The 20,848-nt window shown below is 39.3% G+C and overlaps 1 protein-coding gene across 8 annotated transcripts in view; it reads left to right on the forward strand.

The window, feature by feature from the left end:
- PTPRG (protein tyrosine phosphatase receptor type G) overlaps positions 1-20,848 on the forward strand; it is a 745,385-nt gene that overhangs the window by 170,441 nt on the left and 554,096 nt on the right. For all 8 annotated transcript variants that reach the window (XM_042447272.1, XM_042447274.1, XM_042447270.1 and 5 more), the window contains exon 2: positions 16,816-16,920. In XM_042447272.1, the coding sequence (XP_042303206.1) occupies positions 16,816-16,920 (105 nt within the window). The remainder of the gene's footprint in view (positions 1-16,815; positions 16,921-20,848) is intronic.

The raw sequence follows: 20,848 nt of genomic DNA on the forward strand, positions 1-20,848 counted from the left end.
TTTTCGGGGTGCTGGTGGATGGCTGAGCCATCCTGCCTGGTGGCAAAGGGGAGCCGCCACACAGCTGTGCCAGGAGCAGCCAAACTGTGCCCGTTCCCAGGTGAAAATGGGGCAGGAATGTGTGTAGGGGGTCACTTTAAATCCCAAACTTTCCCTTTTCACTTTCTACAACCAAAACATCCGCCGGCAAAAGTTACAACTTCCCGCGGTTCTAGCAACGCATGCGCACCACTGGCTCTAGGGTTAGGGTTACGAGGCTTAAAATGCGCCGCAGCTGTGCCTCAGCTTCCACAGCTCCATGGCAGCGGACGTTGCAATTAAAGCTTGGCTGCAAACCACGCATGTCCTGGGAACCCGACTCATTATGCGACGCAGCTGACACGGAGCTTTTAAACCGGCAACTTAAATTTGCGGCGTAGCAATTCTGACGTATCGGTGCAGCAGCTTACAGACGGAGCTGCGCAGGTACGCCGCAAATAAAAAAGAAGCGGAAAAAAGCAGCACCTTTTTAAAGCCGCTTCTTCCCGCTTGGGGCGTGCGGGGGGCGTGTTCATGACGGCATTCAGGGAAAGCCCGTCTGAAGGCTCTACCTTCATGACGTCATGAGTACATCCCTTTTTGCCCGTCTGTAACCCGCCATTATTTCATTGCTTGTTTCATCCACTTTTGGAACTTAGTGGGGAACAGAAAACTTTTACTAGATAGGTTAAAGAAAAGATGGAAAAGTTTACAAAAGTCATATATTTGATCTCATATGAAGAACTACTGGTACACTTTGATCTCAAACAGTTGATCTCATGGGGGGAAATACTTAAATCTGAACTGGATGAGGTCCCATTGTTTCAATATGTGCGGGTGAGTCATTCTGTGACATTGCTGTATATTTTCACATAGCGATCTTAGGAGATTTTGAATACCTGGCAGGGATGGATGACATTGGTTCTAAAGATTTAATTTCTGAGATCGATAAATGCTTACTGTTGGAGACATTAAAGAATAAGATAACCTACAGACTGGGGACATTGCAGCAGTGCAAGACTGACAGATTTTGTGGGCATAGTGGGAGGCTTTTAGAGGCCAAGTTTTGGACCAAGTTTTGTTGACACTAATAAACAATTATGACCTACCAGTAGTTGGGATGAATTTGTGCCAACTTAGGTATAGAAATTGCAAACTTCATTCAAATAATGTTCCTGTGAGGAGGAGGTAGGTTGAACATTGCCATCTGAGACTTCAAAGAAACAATTTCTAGTCAGTTCCCACTGAGCCATGAGTAGTTTTAGACCAGGGGTAGTTTTGGGTACCCCTGGGTACCCAAAAAACATGGGTGGTTTTAGACCAGTTCTCTCTAATGAGCTTTCTGATTTTCCTATCTGATTTTACTGATGTGGGTATAAAGTTGCTGGGAGGAGATTGTGTGCTGCCTTGAGCATGTTGGAAGGTAGATTATGAATGTTACTACCATAGAGAGATGAGAAACCTTGGTGCCTTGATTCCTTTTACTCTTCTTGATGCTGCTTTTTTATTTAGAAAAATCTCCAAAAGAAATTTTATGTTACAAAAAATAATAGTGTCTCTGTGTGAGTGTATTAAAAACACACACACACACACACACACACACACACACACCCCTAAGACTACTTTACAGTCAGCCCGCCATATTTGCCGGGGTTAGGGATGCAAGACCCCCATGAAAATGGAAACATCATTAAAAACTCTACCCTCCCTCTCAACCATATCTAAGACACACAAAAAGTACGATCTGCAGATTCAACCCACCACAGATGCCTTCAAGGTGGCAGTGGCATTCCTTTGCAAGGCAGAAGCAGGCAGCTGGGGGGGGCATGCTGCTGCTTCCATTGCTGCCCTGTGTCATTTTTAATAGACACTTACAAGCTTCATTCACAGGTTGGGTCTTGCGAGCTTTGTAGTTCCTGTTAAAAAAGATATAGGGTAGCAGTGGATGTGGCAGCAGATAACTCATGAATAATCAAAACTGCAAAAGTGAAACCTGCAAATGTGGAGGGCCAACTGTATTTTCCCCCTCAAATTATTGTTTCTGTGTTCTCAGATGTCTTGGTTTGTGAAATAAGGAGAGCAGTAAAAAAAAAAAATGCTCCATGTGCACTTTCCCCACCTGAAATTTGAAAATGCTGCTTAGTTTATAATTTTCTTAAAATACATATTTGAAGAGTGAAAGACGGATGGCAGTCTCGTCTAAATGTACCTAGAGTTTAATTACTAACAATTACAATTTCTTTCCCTTCATTACTAAACTGTTCAGTGTTGTTAATATAGTGGTTGAGGAAGAGATGAGTGATATGGCAGACAAGGTGTAAGAAAGCTTCACAGAGCATAAATAAAAATGTAAAAAGTTGAGCCTTGCCTTGAGTAACACTTGGGGGAGCGGAGTCATTGCCCCATTTGCCATCATACACACAGTTTGATGCAGACAAATGCATCAAATTTATGGGTCCTGTTCAAGTGTAATGCTTGCAGCATTGTATGTAGAGTGAGATCAGGAACAGGGCAATAATGGCTGGGGCATTTCATGGCTTTCCTGTCAGTGGGGCAATGAATCACACCTTCTAGTTCTTGGTCCAGAGTGTAAAGGTACCGAATCTCATGCCTAAAATAGGTTTTTACACTTTAGATAGCTTCTTTAAAGTTGGCACTGAATCTGTGGTGTAGATTCTAGACCTAACTGACATGAGAATTACCAGTTGCTGCTGGGAGCAGCTCTTTGGTTTGTACTCTTTCTCTCAAATTCTTTTCTCTCTTCTCAAGATGCGTGTGTATATATGTGCCCACAAGTCGCCTGTCAACATATGGCAACTCCATGAATTTCATAAGATTTTTATAGGCAAGAAATACTGAGAGATAGTTTTGCCAGTTCCTTCCTCTGAAATACAGCCTACAGCACCTGGAATTCATTGGCAATCTCCCATCGAAGTACTAACCAGGACTGGCTCTTCTTAGCTTCCATGATCAAATGGGATCTGGTGCCTTTGGGTGTACTTAGGGGAAGTGTGACCCTGCTGGTGCTCTTGAACCTCTCGGTGGCCTACGATACCATTGACCACGGTATCCTTCTGGAACACCTGAGAGAGTTGGGAATCGGGGGCACTGCTTTGCAGTGGTTCAGGTCCTTCCTCTTGGGTAGATTCCAGATGGTGTCGCGTGGGGACAGTTATTCGACCAAGAGGGTGCTTAGGTCAGGTGTCCCTCAAGGTGCGATTCTGTCCCCAATGCTGTTTAACATTTACATAAAGGCACTGGGTGAGATCATCTGGAGACATGGGGTGGGGTGTTTTCAGTACTCTGATGACACCCAAACCTATTTCTTTATGTCTCCAACTGCTGCAGTGACTAAGGATGGCATCTCTCCTCTGAATGCCTTCCTTAGGTCGGTAATAAGCTGGATGAGGGAAAACAAACTCAAGTTGAATCCAGGTAAGATGGAGGTGCTCACGATAGGGACCCCCAATCCGGGAATGGAGTTATGCCAGCCACTTCTGGATGGGGGTCACACTTCCCCTGAAGGACTCTGTTCGCAGTCTGGGGGTGATCCTAGACTTGTCCCTTCATCTGATGGCTCAGGTGGATGCATCGGTCAGGAACACTTGCTATCAGCTTCGGCTGATACGCCAGCTGCGTCCCTTCCTGGAACAGTTTGACCTTGAAACAATGGTACATGCGCTGGTGACCTCTTGGCTCGAATTTTGTAATGCGCTCTATATGGGGCTACCTCTGTGTCAAGTTCAGAAACTTCAACTGGTACAGAATATGGCAGCCAGGTTCGTTACTGGCACACCTGGATCTGCCCACATCACACCAGTTTTAAAATCCCTTCACTGGCTGCCTATTAGCTTCCAGGCAAGATACAAGGTGTTGGTCTTAACCTATAAAGCCCTACATGGCTTGAGTCCTGACTTTTTGCGGTGTGCCTTCTCCCATATAATCCATCCTGCACTCTTTGTTCCACAGGGAAGAATCTATTCCAACCTAAGAAGACTAGATTTACTGCAGTGACCCAGTAAGATCCGTCAGATCCCTACCTTGGATACCTTCAAGAAGGCTATTAAGATGGATCTCTTCTGGCAGGCCTTTCCAAACTAGAACACCCTTGCTGACCTGCCTCCCTTCCTTTCCCCTTTCATCTTCCATCTCTTGAGATTTATCTCTCATTTCAGTGTATTGTATATTAATGTTTTAACTCTTTTTTCAGTTTAATCTCTTTTTAGGAATTGATTATCTTTTTATGTGAGGGAGGAGGGTGGGGGATTTTGGAATTTTTAATCTATCTCTTTTAATTGTACTGTATTTTACTGCTGCAATCAGCTTGGATTTCTTGAGATTAAGCGGAATATTATTATTATTATTATTATTATTATTATTATTATTATTATTTAACGGATAACAAACTAAGTAGGGTTGCTTGCATTTGAATGTCTGCTTTTTCTCACCATGAAAAGCAGTGTTGTAAAACCTAATCTGATCTGATCCTGAATATCCTGAGAGTGAAATCACTGGCAAAGCCCACACTAAGCTTTGTCATGCTTTCACAAGATTTCTTCACTATATAGAAATATCTTTATTTTGCACTGGCCAAATTATCTGTATTTTAATTTGTCGTTATCTTAAGAAGGGGAGACAGCTCATATTGTTAGCCAAAATAATTCCTTTTGTGTGACACTTCACTGTAGAGATTTTAAAGTAATTCAGAAGAGGGAACAAATAATTTTACAGTCAGGCATGGTAGGTATTTAAACCAGATAAGTGGTGTCAGTTGATCCAAACCTTTCAAAATCCTTCTCCAGCAGTTTGCTTAACATTATAGTTAATCAGTCCTTTGCCCTTAATGTTAGCTTTTAAAAGTAAATATGTAACATTTTTTAAAGATCACAGACATAAGACAGGAGATTTCCAAAAAACTCACAGAAAATAAGACTCTTATTCAGATATACATAGTCAAAGTGCTATGGAAGTTAAATATGATGATCCGAAAAACCCACTTTATTTTCAGGAGTTGCAAGGGTGATGAGCCTGAAATTATACTCCATCACATAAATATTGGGTATACAACTCGTAGATATAAGATTAAACATTATGTGAAAGATATGTTGATGTCACTCCAATGCAACACTTGGTGTTCATGCTTGTAAGTTTAGTTACCTCTTGTTAACTAACATCAAGTCAACTTTGACTTATGGCAACCCTATGAATGAATCACCCTGCCCAGTTCTTGTAAACTCACTGTGGCTTCTTTGTTTGAGTCTAGTGTTTTTTTATTTTTTCCTACAGTCAGTCAACCTTTATTAGGCATACAACAACAAAATACATTTACAATAAAACTTTAGGATCGTTACTAAAATTTAAGCCATAATCTTGTTGCCTCCACCAGAAAATTGGCCATTAGTCTGGTAATATGTGGGTTCTGATCTTCCAATAAGTATTCCACTGATAACCCATCCAAACAGATATTCATTTCCAATACTGTAATCTTCTTAACAATTTTCCCCTCAGAATTATATACAATGGACAAAGAAACAAAATATGATGGAGACCATCTGGAGCTTGATCACAGTGACATACACGATTCAAAAATGGGGTCTGCAAATATCTGCCCCTGGTCAAATTTGAGGGGTGTACATTCAAGTGAAAGGGTTTGAAAATAATCTGGAATCCTCCCCTACTGCCTTCTATCTTTCCAATCATTATTGTCTTTTCTAGGGAGGCATGTCTTCTCATGTTATGTCCAAAGTATCATAGTCTCAGCTTAGTCTTCTTGGTTTCTAGGGATAATTCAGGCTTGATTTGCTCTAGGGCCCATTTATTTGTCTTTTTAGCAGTCCACAGTATCTAGAACTTTTCTCCTGCACCACATTTCAAATAAGTTCATTTTCTTCCCATCAACTTTCACAACCATACATAGAAACCATGAAAGACTATGACAAGGGCCATCCTAAATTTAGTACAGTGGGCTCTTGGTATCCGCTGGGGTTTGGTTCCAGGACCTCCCATGTGGATAACAAAATTCGTGGATGATCAAGTCCCATTAAACACAATGACTTGGTATGATGGTGTCCCTTATATAAAATATCAAAATGAATGTTTGCTTTTTTTGGAATTTACACATTTTAAAAATATTTTCAAACCATGGATACTTGAATCTGCGGATAAAAAAATCCGTTGAAACAGAGGGCTGACTGTATTTAATGATACATCTTTACACTTCAGGATCTTGTCTAGTTTCTTCATAGCTGCCCATCCACGTCCTAGTCTTCTTCTCGTTTCTTGACTGCATTCTCCATTTTGATTGATTGCTGAAGCATGGTATAGGAAATCTTTGATCATCTCAGTGTCTTTATTGTGCACTTTTATCATCTGTTGTCATTATTTTTGTTTTCTTAATGTTTATCTGTAACCCCTCAATTGTTATCTTGCACAAGCTTAATTAATAATGACAATATTGCTGATCAAGAGCTGTGTGCAGAGAACTGCCCTTATTTAAATAGTGTAAATGGCATGGGTCTGAGCTAGTTTAAGAACAGTTTAATTATATTAGTGCAATTATTCTAACATAGCAGGGTTTCTGTGAAGAGACTTTGTTATGAAAGGTAGCTGGGAGTAATTCAAATATCAAGAATAAATTGTGAAATCATTTAATAGTAAGGGCTGAGTGATTAGCTTTGAGGTTTTTTTTTTCTCCTTTGCACTAATGACTAAGAGATGGAGTCTGAATAATAACTTGTAAAGAATCTGATGTGCAAATGGTGTAATAGTTTATGTTAAAATTATAAGTGTGTGGAAAACTCGTTTCTGCATTTTTGTTTAAAAATATGAACTCTTAATGTCTGCAAAGATATTCAGGGAAGAATTTCCTTATTACATCTCTGAGGGCACTTATCAAATCCGTTTGATTGAAAATTTTAATATGAGATAGAGAAAATGGGTAGCCTATTAGAATGTTAAATAAACAGTGTAGTCTTTCATTGCTTCCACAGACTATAAATGTTTGACACAAGACATTTTAGTAAGTGTGTCAGATCCGACATTTAACATTCATTAAAATAAGAGGAAATTGTGAATACCTGAATGTGCAAACAGCGAGGAGATGTGTTGTTTCAGATAAATAACAGTTATAGTATCTCTAGTATGACAATAACTGAGTCTGTGTTAGGGCTAATAAAAAGGGTGGCAATTTCTCCAAAACAGCTTTATCTATTTGGTGCAAGCCCAAGTATCTGGCAAAAGAGATAGTAAGGATTTCAGTTAAGGATCAGAGATTGTTACACCTATTTATGGAGGTTTTACATTTAGTAGGTCTCTTGCTTCTCACTGGGTTTCCCTACTCATGCCTTCAAAAACAGCTTTATCTAAGGAGTCGCCTCTGAATGCATGCCTGGAGGAGGTAATGGGCTGGATGAGGAATAGATTGAAGCTGAATCCAGATAAGACAGAGGTGCTTACTGTCAAAGGTCCTAACCTGGATTTGGAGGTGTGCCAATCAGTCCTGGATAGTGTTACAGTCATCTTGAAAGATGGTGTTTGCAGCTTGGGGGTACTTCTGGATCCGTCACTCCAAATGATTGCTTAAATAGGTGCAACAGCCAGGAGTGCTTACTATCCACTTTGGCTGATATGCCAGCTGTATCCCTACCTACAGCTGGAGGACCTAAAGTTAGTGCTTGTGCTGGGAACTTCAAGGCTGGACTTCTGCAATGCACTGTACATTGGACTACCTCTGTACCAAGTTCAGAAACTTCTTATAGTTCAAAACGTGGCAGCTAGATTGATTACTGGTACATCTGGATCTCAGCACTGGTTGCCAGTTAGTTTTTGGGTAAGGTACAAAGTGTTGGTTATTACCTTTAAAGCCCTACATGCTTTGGATCCAGGTTGCCTTCAAGATTGCCTCCTATATAATCTGCCCTGTACACTCATATAATCTGGGGGACATTTACTCCAGTCAGCTAGGACTAGGTTGGCAACTGTCAGCCATAGGGCTTTTTCTGCAGCCATCCCTAAACTGTTGAATGACCTGATGGAACAGACTGAGCAACTTAATACACTGTCTGAATTTAAAAGAGCATTGAAAACCAATCTCTTCCAGCAAGCTTATCCAAATGATTTTTAAATTGTTAATTTTAAAAGATTAATTTTAAGTGTTGATCATTTTAATATGTGCAACATATCTTATTTGTCCTTTTAAATTGGTGTATATTTTAACTGATGCGTTTTAAGTGATGTGGTGTGTCTGTTAATTGTTGTTGTTCCCCACCTCGATCCATGGGGAGAAGCAGGTTAAAATACTTATTTATTTAGGCCTACTATCAGGTTCCTGCTTCTCCAGCTACATACCCTGACCTATAACCCCAAACACTTCCCCATCATTTCTCCATCAATGCCTTCACTGATAATTTGGGAAACTGAATGCTATACATACAAATAGATACACTTCTCTTTCTCTGTTCTATATTTAGGCTTGATTAAATGATAATCAGAGTATAGCTACAGAGGAAGCAAAATGAGGACATTGCCCCTCCAATAAGAATTTTGCCCCCCACCATGAAACTATACTTCAGTCTCCAAATTTCTATCCTTGCAATATAGTACGGCCACCATATCCATGGGGGATAACATTCCCAGCCTTGCTGCAGATAGTGAAAGTTGTAGATAATGGTGAACCCCAGATTTCTGCTGAATGTTGATCATAGAGTCACGCTGAAGGACCTCCAAATGCCTACAGAGAGACCTTTTATCTCCTGCACACAGAAATTGAAACCACGGTTACTGGTCCCACAGGCACAGGGTTATTCATTTTGCCTCCCCCCTCCAGTTGCTTTACCCCTGCTGGTAACATTTGTTTTTGCTTGGCACTGAGTATGTTTTTCTCCCTGTTATCGTTCAGTGTCCCTGATATCCATGGTTTATACCTCTGGAACAAACATAGACACTGACGCATGCTCAGGCTCCAAGGAGGTGCCCGGGGCATAGCGGCTTTTGCTCTTTGTAGATTGCCCTCAACCTTTTATTACTAAAGACAGCACTCTTGGACTCCTGTCTTCCTCCCCCTCCTTTATATGCTAATCCTCAGCGCTGTGTTTGTAGAGGATCTTTTGGCATATGCTTTAATTCCCCCCCCCCCCCCCCCCCTTTTCTGCTGTCTCTATTGCCTTCTAGCCATTCTTGAGGCTTCATGGATGCCCTCAATCACCTTTGCCACAACTGCTTTATGCCTTCTGATTCCTCTGGTATCTGTATTCCAGATACCTCCAAATACAGTCAGGTCCAACTTTCAGCTATTCCCCTCATGATCCAGCAGCTGATCCAAAAGCCAGCCAGTCAGTATGTTCCTTCAAGTCTCCTACAAGTGATTAAACACAATACATTAATAATGAAGTTCCGGTTCTGTTTGCTTAGGAAGAAAAACACTAACGTGTTTGTGAATAGAAGGCTAATCTGCTCTCCATGCTTCTTTTCACAAACAATTTCTGACAGCTGCCCCCAACTCTCGATCACGCTTCAGGGTCCCCTGAACCATGAACATATTTTTTTTAAAAAAGAAGAAAACATGCAATTTTATCCTCCCCACCTCTCTCTCTCTTCTTTCTCTTTTCTTCTCCCAAGCCCTTGGGCTATGCTCCATAGGTGTTACAATCTTTACACTCATGACTGCTAATTAATTGGGGGAGGCCAAGTCTTGGTTTGTAAGAGCAGACTTGGACACTTGTAATTTTGAGACTGAAAGATGGTTCAAAGCTACAAAATTGACAATAAAAGTTTCCCAAGACCTCACATTTATTTTACGTTGGAGTTGTTTGCCAGTATGTACTTAAAAACAGACAAACAAAACAACCGTTGGCCATGTCTGGCATATTTTCAAAATTCTGAATAAAAGATGCATACATAGTCTTTTGAATGCGTAGACTTTTCAATTCCTATACAGTGATAAAAACTTTATGGAAAGCAGAAATGGGATCATCTGAAGGTGTTATGTAAAGAACTAACTTGCGATTTAGAAAACTATAAAAATGAAAATATTTTAGGGGCAGAAATGTAGTAAAATGTGTTACTGGTTTTGTTATTAATTTTCTTCATGGCACAGGATATTTGATGCCTCAGATTTTAAAAAAAACTGTAAGCTAGAAATAACATCCATATCGTTTGCAAGACTTTCCATTTACTTTGCTATCAGAACTTGATCCCAATTCTGAGTTGCCTGGAGTGCTGGGTTCAGATAAACTTCTGGAATTGCTATAGTAATGAACTGCCACAGGGGTTACAGCTAAACATGCTAATTTATTTATTACTTTTATGTTCCACTGTTCCTCTAGGAAGGCATGTATTTTATTCTCACAACAACCTTGTGAAGTAGGATAGGAAAAGAAACAAAACCATTCTAGGGTCACTCAGCTGATTGGGGATGAACTGAGTAGGGTCACTATAATTTTTGCATACCACTTCTTACCACTAAATCACACTGGCTTTCTTACTTGAGGATACCTTTTCCCAAGGAATTTATTTTTAAGAGAAAATACAATTCTTTAAGCAGGTAAATCCTGTACAGTAATAGCAAACTCAGTCTCCCAGGACGTATTCTTACATAGCCAAAGCATCACCATGTTGTTATTGTTGTGTTGTGTGCCTTGAAGTCATTTCCAGGGTTGCATTAATGGCGAATGGCTGCTCCCCGAACGAATCAGGGACGCTGGAGGTGAGGGGATGATTTTCTGACATTTCGGAAGCGTGTCAGGATTTCAGACACACATGCTTCCCAAACATTTTACTGGCATTATACCAGCGCTTACACTCATATAAAAATGTTCAGTGTTTAGATTTCTGTGGCAGCATTTGCACTGGAGAAATAATTCAGTTTGACACTACTTTAACTGTCATAGCCCAGTACTGTGGAATCCTGGGATTTGTAGCTTGTTGTGGCACCAGAGCTCTTTGACAGAGAAGGCTAAATATCACACAACAGTACAAATCCTAGAATTTCATAGCATTGGGGTATAGCAGTTAAAGTGGTATCAAACTTATTTGTGCAGTGCGGGTGCAGCCTATGCCACAGAGCTCTTGTGCCTCCCTGAACTACATATCCCAAAATTCCATTGGATGCAATCATTGATGTTAAAATTAGATCAAAGTACTGTATCACTGGAAAAGCTAGGAGTAAAAGGCATATTCCTAGCATAATTGTGTGATCACGCTGAAAATTGTCAAACGTCATTGTGCTCATCCAGAACTTATCCTGTGAAGATCCAAGAATGCTCAAGCAACAAACCATTCATGGGGGAAGTCCCAGGAATAGTTTGTTGCTGGAGCATTCTTGGATCTTCAACAGATAAATCCTGGATGAGCGTGATGTGTCTGAAAATCTTCAGCGCGATTATGTGGTTATGCTAGCAGTATTCCTTTTACTCCCAGCTCCCATAAGGTCCATTGTGTCGTTTGAAATGGTCCTAAGAGGAAGGAGAATGGAAAAAACAATATCCTGAAAGTATCCTGAAAGATACTTTGCTGGCCAGTTCAATAGGTTCAATCCAGTGTACATAACTAACTCTCTCCTTCCTTACAGCAACATTGTGAGGCCAGTCAGGCTGTTCTGACCTTTATGTTTGCTTTAGTTTTCTGTGTGCAGATTTCTTGTCACTGAAGGTAGAATCAGGTAAAAAAACCATAGTGTTTTGTAGTCACTTAAAATGTGCCTTGATATACCTCTAAGCCACACAAAGCCAGCATGGTGTAGTGGTTTGAGTGTTGGATTTTAACCCAGGAGGCCAGGATTCGATTACTCATTCAGCCATGGAAATTCATTGGGAGACCTTGGGTAAGTCACGTGCTCTTAGCCACAAGGGAAGGCAATGGCAAACCTCCTCTGACCAAATCTTCCAAAAACCCAAAAACATTATGGGTTCGTCTTAGGATCACCATAAGTTGGAAGCAACTTGAAAACACAGAACAACAACAATTCCTCTAACTCAGTGGAGTTTGGGTTGGTTAACAGTAACAAATACCAAGGGAAAGGTGGGTAAAGCGTGACATGCATTGCCGCAAGGTCGTTTTTGCAGGCCTCCAAGGATAATCCCCCCAACTCCACACATTTTGGGAGGGTGGAATGTTTTACCCCCAAAGTAATGACAGCAAACACAGCCCCAACATCTGAGGGATGCTATTCACCATTTTGCCACATTTGATGGCATTTTGATTCTTCTTAAACCTTTTTTAAAGCTTCTAGAAGGTTCCCTCAGCCTTTCTGCAAATCAGAAATGGGTGACCTTCCTGTTCTAATTACTTTCTTTTTTAAAACATACGTGGGCTTCCCATATGAGGACTTGAGGTAACAGAGACGGGAAGTCCCATTTAGATGAATGGCATGTGCACTGTGCCATGCATGGGAACACACGCCATGTATCTAAATGGGGCTTGAGCATGCAGAGAATTTGCTTTATGCATGATGGGGGGGGGTCTGGAATGGATTCCCCCCCCCCCCCCCCCATGAAGCAAGGGTCCCTGTATCTTGTAGGCTGAAGGAAGTTTTTTAAAGGCCTAAGAAAGGTGGGTTGAAAGATATGGCAAAATGGTGAATAGCACTCCAACCTTTATTTTGCCCTGGGTGACCTTGCACTAGTCATATACTCTCAGCCTCAGGGGAAGACCATGGCAAAACCTCTTCCTAACAAATCTTGCTAAGAAAACCCAATGATAGGGTTGCCTTAAGGTTGCCAAAGTCAGAAACAACTGAAAGGTGCACTACAACAAAAACCATATCTTTCTGAGAAAAATAAGATTGCTTTTGCTGATTAATAAGCTCTGCATTTTCATTCACACACACACAAGTGGTTGACTTTTTTGGTATCACGATTTCTTGACTTTTCAAGACACTTTTAAAATCAATGACAACTTTACACATATTCCTTACAGCCCTATTTAAATCACTGATTTAAATCCAAGTTACCAGTGATATGTTTTCATGCATTTCCTGTACAATAGTGCAAATCTGATCACTAAGCCATGATACTTTACAACCAGTAATTTATTATCTTGTCCATCATTCAACACAGTAGGTTGTATTGCTTAATATTCATGTTTTGCCGGACACTTAAAAGAAAGTTCATCAGACCAAAATTCCAGCCTGTATTTCCTGGCTTGTTCTTCCTCAGTGTTGCCAGGACTCTGTTAGAATAGCACCTTTCTGTGTTTCAACTGCTTACCTGCTACAAACCTAGAATTATAGTTATTAGGGGAGTCTCTGGAGAGCGGAGTGAAACTCACATTTTCAGAGGAGCATCAAATTTTTAATTGCATAAATAAGATGCTGACTTAGGCAAGTGCTCAATTTCACACCACTAAAGTAAAGGATTCATAAAGGCCTGGATTTGCATAATTTAATTTTCTGCACAGAAGATACTGGAAATCAATAGCATGATTCATAGCCGTACCATAGAATTGCCATGCTGCCATTCTTTGACTACTCAGGCTCCAAGTACAAAGGATTTTACAATTGATTAAATTTTGAGTGCTGACGGAGTGTTTTCTCCTCAGAATCTATAAATGGTTTGAACCTGTTTGCTTTACTCTTGTGGCATTGAAAAGTCTTGTGGTGGGCTTGTGACTAAGGAATTATTAGCCACTGCATTTCCTTTTTGTCAGAAACAGGATAGAAATATGCCAACTTGTGCATTTGTTGTAGGGTTGTTAGGATTTTTGTTGTTGTTGTTGTTGTTATAGGGATCTTCTTGTGTTTCTTGCAAACTGGTGATGAGGAGATAGAGAGAAGTTGAAGCCTTGCCTAGTTTCAAATGTTCACTCATTGTTTCCCTCATATCTCTAATTTAAGGGACGGCTAGCACTGCTAATCTTAATACATTAAAAAAGTGCCACTGGATCAATACTACAAGTCACAGCCTTCTGATATTAAAATGTATTTTGTGCAGTGTTGTTGTCATTTGCCTTACAGGGATCAGGCACACAGTGTGAGTGCAACTAATGCTTGAAGAAAAACATATGCCAGCATGCATGGTCTTTGCTGGACTATTTCCAGTGCTCTTTGCTTTTCATTGAGGAATTCAGAGGATGTGGGAATGGAACTGAATAGGCAGGACATCTCTGTGGCCTAAAAAAATCTTAAGCATTTATTTGTTTCTCTGTATTTAAGACTAGTGCTGTTTTTTAAATAAAATAAAAATAAATTTTACTCATTGGAGTTTATCACACGGGAGGCAAAGCGCCCTAATGCCATGGACAAACAAGGTTTAAATCCTGGGAATATCCTGCAAGAGCGGGAATGTTTTCAGACATGTCTGGCAATTTTGACATTAATCCAACATTAACTCGTGCAGAAGGCTGCAAAATTGCCCGAAGTGAAAAAGCGGCATGATTTTACGGCTTTCTGCATGGGGTAACGTTGCATTAATGCCCAGGTTGCATGATATTGTCTGAAAACAATCCCGCTGTTGTAGGATATTCACAGATTATTGCAGGATATTCATGGGATTTGGGCACTTCCCCACATGTGATAAACTGCATACTCTTACATTTCTCTCTGCACCCTGGACTGTGAGTAACAAAACAACTACACTGAATACATTGTCCTACTGATTTTATTGTGGCAGTACAAACTAGAGACTCTTTTCAACAATGTGTCATGTTGGATGGTTGATTGAAAGTTATTGCATTGAAGAATGAACACAACAGAAAGGTCACTGAGAATATCCATAGACAAGTATGTACTGGTACTATTTTCACACATGGCAACCAGTTGGAAGTGAGTCCTGTTATGGTCTACTGGTCCACTTTGCGGATCTTTGCTGTTTGTTCTCTGCAGCAGAAGGGACTCGCGCTGATTTATCTTTGAAACACTTTATTCCTACCTTTCTTCAGATTCTACCTCTCCACTTAGGCAGTCTTGGAATGTTTGAATGTTTACAGTCAACCTACCCAGTTAACTAAGAGAGATGGCAATTCCTTCTGAGTCAGAAGGACTCCTCCAGCATTGTGGTTTGCAATTTCTTTATTTTTTTCATTAATAACAATATTTATTTTGGTTTACGCTTAATGTGGGCAGAGACTTCAACTGTGCATGGCATACTGAAAAAGAAATTGTATTCCATTTTCAAGCAAGCTTTCTGGTATTTTTGAAACCACACACCTCCAATTCTGCTCAGTCAAGTGTATAAAAGCAATAAACAAAGATTTTGATGCCTAAAAGAGCTCTCATAAAACCAGTGCATTTTAAAGAAAATAAGAATACTTGTACAGAACAGCCAGTATAAAATCTTTAGTGGTACATTGCAAAGAGCGAGCCACTCCCTTAGTATTCTTGATAAATCCATGTTCTTTAATTTTTTAAAAAGTAAAACTCTGTTTATTTCATTGTTTCACATACAGTTTTTTGACTGTAGGAGGTGCTGGGAATCTGGTAAATATATATAAGCTGCTCAGCTGTAAAACCCATGTGCTTGGCTAGAGAGAAAGTTTTAAAAAGAGAGAGAAATTTCTTGCCACAGTAGATTTGTGTACCATTCTCTCTTTCATGGTAGGTTGTATTCTATTAACTCTGCCCCTCTTTTAGACAGTATGCATTTCTAAATTTGTATGCATATGATAGAATCAAAGTATGTAAATAGGTCCCCTTTGGTAGGATGGGGGGGGGGGGGGGTTGTTACTCACTTAAGAGATGGTATTACTACTGTTTAGTGGTTTGATCTGTAATAGTTTTCTGATCAGTAGATGTAGGGAATTACATAATCCTTACCTGCTATTTGCTTCTTTTATCAATTGAATACATAGTAGGCTGTTTTTAAACATTCCATTTGACCTGCTGTTTTCCTGCTCAAATTATATCCTGATGTCTTCAGTCAGGAGAAGGGATGGAATGAAAACAGATGCTGCTGCTGCTGCTGATGATGATGATGATTTTTACTGTGTGTGGTATGTTGTCAAGAGGCAGTGTGAAGATCTTAGAGGTGGGCCAAGGAGTTGCTAAAACTGGCATTTGTCTACAGAGTCAGAAGTACTTGTCCTCAGGAAGAGAAAGAACTTAGCGCTGCTGGTTTCTCGATGCTTCCAGTTTTTCTAATTGTCACTGACAAATTACTGGGTTTAGTTTTATCCTGTTTGTCATGAACATTGTGATTTTTTTTAAAAGTTAAAAATGGGAAAACTGAATGTTGAGGGATTATTGAATTTCAGTTTGCACATTGTTTCAAAAGTGCAGAATTAGGCATGTTTGCATTAAGATGGAAACCAAACAACTTTCTTCACCATCTTGACTTTTAGCACTATACAAGTATGCCATCTGGGAAGCTCAGTATCATACAGTAGCTGCCTCCCAAAATATATATGGGGTTCCTAGTTGTATTGAGCTGAACACGGGCCTTTGATGTTGACCTAAACAAATCCCTTTGTTTAGGAGTAGCTTTTCCCCACAGTTGACATTTGTTGGGAAGCATTTTGTTGGCTTTATTGTGTCCATGTGCCTTTATGTCTCCTGTGAACTTATGGCGACCCTATGAATTTCAAATAGGATTTAGTGCCTTTTAGGGTATTTAGGCCCCTAGTAGGTTATTCAGTTTGATTGGTAGAGGTATTATCTCTGGCAGTAAGTTTGGCCTGGCAAGAAGGGCAGGGAAAGAGGTACTGTCACACACATGATTAATTCATCAATGTAACAACTGTTTCATATTTTCAGCAGCATGGAGGCTGTTGATCTGCTGATCTAATAATTCTAATAATGCCTAAATGATTTAATTTTCTGTCAGTGATTGACACTTGGCTAATTGCTTATGCTGATTCTTCTCCCTCCAGCTTTGACTGAAGGTTATGATGGCTCCCTTCATGAGAGCAGACATGGCAGTTCAGTGCAGATCCGGCGGCGGAAGGCATCTGGGGATCTTTATTGGGCATACTCAGGTGAGTTGGGCTGCACAGTAAAAGAATAACGCGAACCCTAGAGGTAACTTGTTCAACAATAATTTGTCAGAATCAAAAGAAGAAATGGGATCATTCAGGAGAGAATCACATACACAGACACCGTTTAATCTGTATGGTCAACTTCACCATGAGTCAGAGTGAGGCGTATGCCTCAAGCAGCACATTTCATAAAAAGACACCAAATTCTAATACAGAAATTTTACTTATGGACTTTTCTGCCTCAGCTACCAAAAATCTGGATCACATTAGGTATTGTGCACCCACTTGGAGTGGGATGAGTGTGTATGCAAGAGAGAATGCACATACCACTTGCTACTCTTTCAGCTAGCAAGCAGCCTTAGGTGGCGACTTGCAGGTTTTGTTGCATCAGTTTTAACAGCCATAAAGACGAGAGTTTTGCTAAGAAATAACAAACAACAAGTGAAGCTCTGCTAGCACTTCACATCTTACTCTTGTGCTCGTGACTCTCCTTTCAGTGTTGGGCATTGTGTTTTAATTAGTAGTAACGCTGACGTATTTACCAGAGAAAGTCTTTTCCGTTATGTCTCAAACAGGCTTTCTTTTTCCTCCTGCTGATTTTCATAGCAGCACAACAATTTTAGTGAAGTGTTTTGACACTTGTCTTTCATTTTGCATCAGTTTAGTACGCTGTGATTATCTATGCTACTCACAGATTTCTGCCCATCTCCATTTATTGTCCACTAGTTTATATTAAGGAGCATTACACTTAGTAAGAAAGCATGACTTATTCTTGTCAGTGAGAATATTCATTGCTCCTAATGGATTTTCAACACTGAGTATTCAGCCTTAAGATTTTTATCGCTCAAGCCTCTGTTTTGCAACTCATTTTCTTCCATTATTCTGACAAAGGTCTCATATTGCTTATCTCTCTTAGTTTAAAACAAATGTGCTTTCAGTTGCATTTCATAATAATGCATTCGTTCTGCTTTGTAACCACCAGGCCATCTACAACTTCTTTCCATACATTTTAGGATCTTAATTTGTCCAGGAGCCATGTATTTTCTGACCTGTTGCTTTCTTGCTCTGTATTTCATTTTGAAGCTTTGTTCAGTACTCACCAAAATATTACTGGTTAACATTTTTGTAGCATAAGAATGAAATCCTATTTTCAGTATAGAAGTAGACGTGACATCTCACTTCCCAGGGAGTAACACTCTACATTTAATGGAAAATGTGTGGATGTGGTAATAGATCAAGAGTTGCAAAGATTTGCAACCTTCTGTGTAACATCATAATATGATGTGTAGCATTCAGATAACAGATTTCTTTAAAAAAATGTGGAGAAGTTGGGTTTTCCCCCCCTCCTGGTTAGGAGACCTATGGAGGTGGGTCAGGAATCCAGGATGACTTTGAACAGGGTTTTTTTCCCTGCCAACAAGCAAAATTATTCACATATAAAATAATGTGGGTAGGACATACTTTGTGTTATGTACAAGAGACTCTCACAAATGCTGTTATAAATACTTGTAGGAACAGTTAAATTTTAAACAGTTTTAAAAGGGTGTAGTTACCCAATTTGGGTTTAATAATATGCCTATATCTATAAGTCCATACATACTGCCTTTCTCTTTCTCATTGTGCTATGACTGAAAACTCACTGAATTAATTAACAGTAGTTTCTTGTTATTTTAGCATTAGGATTCTCTTTGGGACCAGAACAAAGTAGGATCTCAAAGCATAATTTCAGACCATTGTTACTTCTGATCCTGGTTGTCATTGTTTCCATGTTTGAAAGTATGGTTATAAACTAAGGAAGCCTTAAATTCCAATGGAATAGAGAAACCTTCTTAGATGTCTTGAGAAGGGAACTGTGCCACTTCGATACAACAACCCAAAAGCCATTGTCTCTGATATCAATCAAATGTCTGCCAAGTACAGACTGAAGAACAGAGCCTCTGATGACAGTCTGAAGCCTTGAGTTGTTTAAAATGGGTGAAAACAATCCTGAAGATAAATTGCTTTTGGTTGTCTAATCTGTGAGTTAAGACTATTTCTGTCTGCTTATTTGTTTGCTCAAGTTAAAAGAATATGTAACTAAAACAATATATAATACAGAAGTTTTGAAAGTTTAATTGAGAAGAGAAAGAAATTACTAGCTAAATTGAAGAATTAGTATAACAAATTCCTACAGCCTTCTTCCAGCCATCATTAGATAAATATAAATATAAATAAAATTATTATTATTATTATTATTATTATTATTATTATTATTGCTTCCTTTTGTATTGTATTTTTATTTCTACAATGATACAAGGACCAATTCTTAAGGAAAATGTTTTCTTTGTGCATATTACTTTGTTGAAACCTAATCTTTCTCTGCCCAGACTACTTACCTATGCTGTTAAAAATTAAGGTCTTTGCTTATCCACCCTTAAGGCTTCAGAGTAGAGTTGCTCAGCTCAAACATTTCTGACATCCTCAGTTAACTCAAGAGGATCTTGCTGTAGTCTTAAGCAAAGTAAGGGCATTTTGTTACATGTGATCACAAGTAACAAGTAATATCATATGTTCCCTCTCTGTGATATACACTTTGCCAGAAATACATGTTGCAAACTTTTGAAGCTCTTCATCAGGCAAAGGTGTTTAAAAAACCTGTTAGTCATGAGCCTGCATTTTGTCAAGATGTAGCTGTTCTCAGTTCATGGAGGGACATTTGTGCAGGCAGGGCCTTCCATCTTCTGGCCATGTGGGTACTCCAGGAAATAAAGTTATAAGTTCCATTAGCAAGATAAAATGACTTTTTATTTGAATAGGCATTTAGCCTTTAACTGGTTGAGACAGAAGAATGTGCAATGAATGTGCTGTTTTTAATATGTACATACCTTTTAAAATGTGTTTTAACAGGTTTAAATTTTATGTTATAATTGAATTGTTGTTTAAAACTTTTTAAATGTTTGTACTACAGATTCTTTTAGTTTTTCTGTTTTAACCTATAGTGTAAGTTACTTTGAGTCCCATGCTGTGAGCAAACTTTCAATGCATGCTTGTGAGCGAAGTAGGGATTCTGTTCAATGGAACAGGGAGAAAATAATTATTCCACATTAACAGACAGAAATCAGGTCTGTTTGTGTACCATGAATCATAAAAAGCTACAATGCTAAGACAAAGACTTAATTTCTGGACCCCTTCAGACTTATTCAAATGCCTATCTCATGAACATAATTTTTAAATATGTGCTTTAGGAAATAGCTTATAATTAACTCTTCAATTTGAAATTAAATCAGACTGATGTGCTGAAAGAGGGAAAATAGCTTCCTAAGAAAGAAGAGGTTTTGGTGCCAGCTTTGCCACACAAAATTATGTGTAACATTCTCAGTATAAAGTTTTGCATAACTGATGAGATGGGTTTCCATTATACTGTCACAGAAGCTTAGATTAGGAATGTAAATCTTCATTTATTTCATTCCTACATTTGAGAAAGATGTTTTCTAAGTGTTTTCTTCTTAGTGGGGAAGATTATGAGAGCCGAATCTCCCCCCCCCCCAATAATTATTTGTAAATTTCACAAGTATTTTTGTGCTGAAATATTTCTTTGTGCAGAATGTTGCTTTTTTACACAAAATAAAATGCTTATGTACATACCACCCATATCTTGTGCAAAACCATTTTAAAATGTTACTTTATTTTACTTGCTACTGCTGATGGCGATGAAAGAAAGTACTGGTCTTTTTGCTCTCTAGTAGGGATAAAAAATCTCTCAACAGTTGACACGTTTTTGTTTTTGTTAGTGTGTTGAGACACTATCAAGATTGTCACACAGAGCTCACCATTGCTAAATCATTGCTAAAGTGTCCCTAAAGCGCTACAGTGTGATCGCCAGTCACACTTATCCTCTGAGGTTAAACTGTCAGGGAGGCGTCTTGTTCATCTCCTGTCATCAAAGCAT

Source organism: Sceloporus undulatus, chromosome 2, assembly GCF_019175285.1.
Source record: "Sceloporus undulatus isolate JIND9_A2432 ecotype Alabama chromosome 2, SceUnd_v1.1, whole genome shotgun sequence".
Taxonomy (NCBI): Eukaryota; Metazoa; Chordata; class Lepidosauria; order Squamata; family Phrynosomatidae; genus Sceloporus; species Sceloporus undulatus.